Consider the following 5,935-nt stretch of genomic DNA (forward strand, 5'->3'; position numbering starts at 1 on the left):
GGTTTGGAGCTGAAGGAGCGGTAAGGTCCCTTCCAACCCAAACCATTCCATGATTCTACAGCCAAGGGGCAGGCAAGGCTCTGTGCCCTTCAAGGAGCACACAGCATGGCTGGTTGCATCAAGCTCTGCAAGTCTGACTCACTCACCTCTTCAGGAGTGTAGGAGAGGGATTTCAGGGAACATTTGTTACACAGGGAACTTCCTGGAATCTTGATTTGATGGTTTCTTTTCCCGTAAAAATTCACGTTTCTATTTGGAATAGCTTCAACTGCAATTCAAGATAAACTGCTCTTCGCTGTGGAGGTGCAGCGAGGATCACTCTGCACTCACACTTACCAAAGCTAGAGCTGGTTTCAGCCAATCTAGGAATTACTCTTACTGTGCTGTACAGCTAAAAACTCTGTGCTGTTACCAGCAGTGAGAAACCTCGAGCCACGACCGACATGAACACATCAATGAATGTCACCTGAACTCTCGCTTCATCAACTTGTAATGATTTTAGCTTGAAATAAAATACGGAGAACTGACGAGCGTGGTTTCTGGGAGAAACCACAACTTTTCCACCCATTTCTGTGTTAAGTTTATGAAGTACTCTGCTATCAGGCTGATTAAGGAGGACAGATTCCCTCCCTCGCCGCTGCGCTTCCCGAAGTGCCTGCACAATGCCAGCAGTATCGTGCCGGGCTGCCAACAGGCAGCTGTGTGGAGCAAGGGCAGGAGAGAGGGACCACGCAGCCCCGCGGAGGACAATTGCCCTCAGTAGTACCAACAAAGCGGCACTATCGGAAGCGCAGGACCTTCGGGAAAGGCAGATTCCCCTGGGCAGGAATGGCAGAGCTGCTCCAGCACCGCTGGGTTAAAAGCAGGGACATGGATCAGCTGCAGTAGCCCGACCTCTCTTAGTGTGGAAAGCCAAAACGAGAAGGAACTCCAGCATTCCACCATTCCTTTCCTTTTTCCAAGTGAAATGAAAGCTCATCGTTCGCACTCAGCAGGGAGGGCTGGCAGCCTCCTTCCAGGGTACAAACCCACCAGGTCTTTAAGAACTCCGTGTTCAAAGCTTTGCACAAAGGTGATGTGGTCCACAAATCCCAACATGGACGAGCACTGGCATTGCCTCCTCCTCCTCGCAGCGCTCCTGTGCTCCCACCGAGGAGGAATGGCCTTTCCATGGGGTGATGCTTCTTACCACGCTGCAAACCACTTCCGAGCTTGTACAGGCAACTGCTGTGTCCTGAAGTCAGCCGAACCACCCCTTAAATTAGTGCCTCAGCACGTTAATTAGCTTTTTGTGCTCAGAACCTCTGGACTCCCTGGGTCAGAACCCAGACCCTCCTGTTTCAAGGAGGGGACTTTGGCGCCTCCATCTGCGAGGGCCTCCTTCACTCTTCACTCCTCCCACCCCATGAAGTTCTCTTTCTTCCCAACCTCTACGCAGCCAGAGAGACCCTCTCCAAACACCACTCCAATTCAAACCAAACTCCTCAGGTTTCCTTTTGTGCAAGAGGAGGTTTTGTTTCCCTGAGCACACTTGAACCTCTGCTTTAAAGCCGCTCCCATTTCACCTTCCTTGAGCTCAGGCCACACAAGGGTTTGGGGTTTTTCAGGCCAAACTTCCCCTTGCTCCAACAGCACACACCTACGTGCCACTGAGCACAGGCTGCCACTGCGCTCCCCTGCTTCCCCCACCCTGGCAAACAAACCCCTCTGCAAGAGCCACCCCACTTCCACACTCCCCCCCCACTCATCCCAACGGCTCTTCCCCTTTTCTTCCCACCCGGCATTGTCCCACAGCCACTTGAGCAGCCACGTCTGTTCTGCACAGCGTGACTCTCGCCTTGCCCACAGGCACAGGGCTTTGCCATAATTGTTTGAGTACATCTCATACACATCCTTGGCTCCTCACGCTCATTCCCTGCTCCAGCGTGGGTTCTTCTCTCCATGGGACCACAGGTCCCGCCAGGAGCCTGCTCCTGCACAGGCTTCCCACAGGGTCACAGCCTCCTTTGGGAATCCCCCTGCTCCACACCATGGAGCTCCCGGGGCTGCCGGGAATCCCTGCTCCTGTGCCTGGAGCACCTCCTCTGCACTGACCTTGGTGTCTGCAGAGCTGTTCCTCTTATTCCGCTAAAACCTGCTGCTGTTGTGTAGGGTTTTTCCATCTTCTTAAATACATCATCCTGGAGGCACCATCTCCATCCCTGGGGACTCACCCTTGGTCAGCGGCAGATCTATCTTGGAGCTGGCTGGCACTGGTGCCATCAGACACGGGGAAAGCTTCCAGCAGCTTCTCACAGGAACCACCATTGCTACCAGAACCAGAGGTCCCTACTTAAGCAGTGACCCAACCACCCACCCTGTGCTCCCCAGGACAGCCCCATGCTCTGCACTCACACTGCGCAGAAAACACAACTCCTGTGCTCCACGCTGACACTTTAATTCCCTGCAAATCCGACAAAGACTCAGATAACTGAAGGAATTTTGATGGACTTCCTATTAAGCAACTAGAACCTCCACCTAGGAAAGGAGACGCATTCCCAGCCTGGGTGTTGGGGGCGATTACAACCAGATTACACTGGCTCCTCCATAACCTGCATCCTCCTCACTTGCTGCCTCCAGCCACCGAAGCCCATGGACACCGGGCAGGTCTGCACACCCCACTTCCACCCCATTTATCCTCAAGAGGATTGCAGGGCCAGCAGAGAGCCCGCTGAACCTCCCATTTTCCGTCGCGTATCACTAGCAACATGAATATTAACACATCCTCTTTTAAGCAGCGAGAAGTCTTTCTTTCCCCCTTCTCCCGTAATAAATTCCACCCATTTCCCAGGGAACGGAGCCCTTTCTTTGGGAGCAGCTCAAACACCAGTGCTTCCTGTGAACACTACATCTCTGTGGAGCACAAAAGGCTTTTGTGTGGCCGAGCGGGGCCGTGGCGGCGAGCGGAGCCCTCGGCTTGGCAACAAACCACAACCCCCGGGTGTGTGTTTCTGTAAAAATTTTATTTGTTAAAGAAAAGAAAAAGGCAGAAGCCAATTGAAAACCTGCTCAATCTTTAACTCCAATTGGTCGTTAAATTTAGAGAAATGACTTCGGTTTAATGTTTTAAACAAACCCCCCTTTTTCCCCTTTAGCGTTTACCATCTACTCGTGCTGAATCCTTCCAAGGAGATCGCTCCAACGCACCTCTCCAGGTCCTCGCTTTGCTCCTTTTACCAAAAACCATGGAAAAACTCCATCGTGCATCTTAAGGGCTCCCATCGTCAAAAATAGGAAAAAAAAAAAGGTATCTTTGGAATAGCCAATTGAGTTGAATAACAAAAAGACTCCACACGAGTGCGGTTTGGTTGGGGCAGGAATCCACTCCTATGTTCCTGGTAATTTGATCCCGCTCCATGAATCCTTGTAATTCAGCCTCCCTATCCTATCCACATTATGATTTGAATCCAATGATCCAGCTCCAAGGATTGGGATCCAGTGAGCCCTCTCCAATCCAAACCTTTATAACCAGCAAAACCAAAAAAGAGGAGGCAAAAAGTTAGATACTGTAATGAAAAAATAGGATTCTGGGGAATGATCAGTTATGTTTGCCATCAATTAACAGAGATGTACAGTAATAACTATCAATTCCCCAAAACAAACTCGTGAATGGTGATGCTCAGATAATTCTTTCTTAGAAATGTTAATTACTACTCGGAGGAAACATTTGTCATATTTACAATATGTCAACTGAAAATGCCAACATACTCATCGCTCGCACGGCTTTGTGGTCGCAAAAAATGGGCTACGAAACTGGAAGAGCTTTAACTGCCAACACTATCCACCTGCTGCAGGCCTGAGCTACAACAGCATTCCCAGCTGGAAGGGAACGCCGGGAACTGGAGTTCGCAAACGGATCGGTGAGTCAATTGACAATTAGTCTGAGGGGGCAGGGCTGAGACTTTAAGTTATTCCCCACTTGGTTCTCTAAGTTGTTGGTTGTATTTTTGCTTTCAGTCTGATACTTTAAGAAATGCAATAGCAACGCTGTATCAGTCACACAGAGGACATGCAGATTTTAGCAGTATTGATATTATACTCCGATTTAAAGATACCCTTTGATCTACTACAAGTGCACAAATACTACAGAACATTTAACACTTGTAACCAAATGCTGCGTGACAAAGTAAACCAAAACTCCCACCCCGACCCAGTTTATTCCTTAAAAAAACTAAAAATAGAATAGAATAATGGACTAGAGAATAACAAAAGCAAGTATTTAGCCACAATTGCCCCCCCAAAAAAAGAGTTTTAAAGCAAAGAGCAATTGTAGCCTGCGGTAACTACACCATGCCTGACGTGACACAGAGGTGCACGCGCTCCATTAGCCTGGCTCTCGGTATAAGGTCAATACTGCCAAGTTCATCTGTGACAATAGCACTTGGAGTCATACCATTGCCTCCATTATTGATCTGATCCTCCTCAATCCTCCTTTTGACAATCCTAAAATGATTGACATGTGCTCCACAATCCTTTAATCCAAAGCATTCTTAATCCATCTCTTCAGATATGTCTACAGAAAGACACACGAAAAGGCAAGATAAAATATAAGATCCCCCAGAAGAGACAAGTTAGCCACAAACATCCCAACATCCCCAGCTCGTATAAACCATAGCTGAACACTGAGACATTTACACAGCAATACCACAGCTCCAAGAATGTTGGTATTTAACTAGAAACTAAACCGAAACAATCCTGACTGACATCAATTAAAATACAATTTACCAAAGACATGAGGGGAATGTCGATGTGAAGGAGCAAATACTCACTAGGGATTTTACACAAGAATGCAATTCAACACTTCAGCCAATTTGAGTAAAACAGTTGGAATTTTAAAAAAGAAAAAAAAGAATGAAAGACTGTACTAAGTAAAGGAAAACTGTGTACAACATGGGGTTCTACAAAAAGATCAGAGCTAGTGATCGCTTATGTACGAGATCGGGATCTGCTGTGGCGGGGAGAGTAGCGTGGAGATCCTCTGCTTCTTCTTGGGGAATAACTGCGGCTTCTGCTGTTGCTTCGACTACGGCTTCTGCTACGACTACGGCTGCGTGACCGAGATCTTCCATAGCTTGGACTTCTTGGGCCATCAACTTTAACACGGATGTAGGCAGTTTCTCCCTATTGAATAGACAGAACTTTCGATTGAAAAGTCTAGGCTTTAGGGCCATCTTTTTAGGCATGCTGACAGACTGCAGATATCGTTTACTAACAGCACGGAAACAGACAGCAAAGCTTTAAAGTCTATCTCCTGACAAACTGACCACAGACTTACTCAGCCGCTTCGTATATAAACAACAAACACCACACATTCCTTACCTTCAAATCCTACTGTTAAGCCCCTTGTATCCAATTCTGGCCAAAAAAAGTAAGCATGAAACCTACCTCATGAGATCTAAATTTAGTGTTATCCAGTTTTCGCACAGCGTAGGTCATATCTTCCTTCCGTACAAACTCCACGACACCAGTGCCATCTCGGAAAACATCAGCATAACATACATCACCTGCTTCACGCATGTGATCCTTTAAATCCTGCCAACTTCCACTTGGAGGCAGCCCTATATAAAAAGCAAGGAGTTACTTAAACACCGGGTCATACTCTCTCGCCTCTTATAGCTACAGCATCAGCTTGAGCAATCGACACAGGCTGTTGAGGAAGCAGGCGGGGTGCCTCGAGGAGCTGCTCGCAGGCACAGCATTCCTCCCAGGCTACGGGAAGCAATGCTTTTATAAGGAACAGCTCGGAGCTGCATCCCCTCTCGCTGCGAAGCCCGCCTGGAGGACCCCGGGGGAGCGCTGGGGTTAAGAGAAAGGGAGCAATGACTCACCCGAGACGATCACTCTGTACTCCGAGCGCCGGGACGGGGGGCCGTACCTGCCCCGGGGGGCTCCACCC

The 5,935-nt window shown here is 48.6% G+C and overlaps 1 protein-coding gene across 1 annotated transcript; it reads right to left on the reverse strand.

Moving 5' to 3' along the window:
- Positions 1 to 3,104: 3,104 nt before the first annotated feature.
- Positions 3,105 to 5,929, reverse strand: LOC104411878 (serine/arginine-rich splicing factor 1-like). Its single transcript, XM_010022417.1, is given in 6 exon segments — positions 3,105 to 3,499; positions 4,433 to 4,552; positions 4,974 to 5,084; positions 5,086 to 5,160; positions 5,425 to 5,597; positions 5,868 to 5,929. Coding segments are annotated over 4 exon segments (357 nt in total). The 5' UTR covers positions 5,557 to 5,597; positions 5,868 to 5,929; the 3' UTR covers positions 3,105 to 3,499; positions 4,433 to 4,513.
- Between the last annotated feature and the right edge of the window lie 6 nt (positions 5,930 to 5,935).

This window comes from Nestor notabilis, unplaced genomic scaffold (assembly GCF_000696875.1).
Source record: "Nestor notabilis isolate BGI_N333 unplaced genomic scaffold, ASM69687v1 scaffold20739, whole genome shotgun sequence".
Taxonomy (NCBI): Eukaryota; Metazoa; Chordata; class Aves; order Psittaciformes; family Psittacidae; genus Nestor; species Nestor notabilis.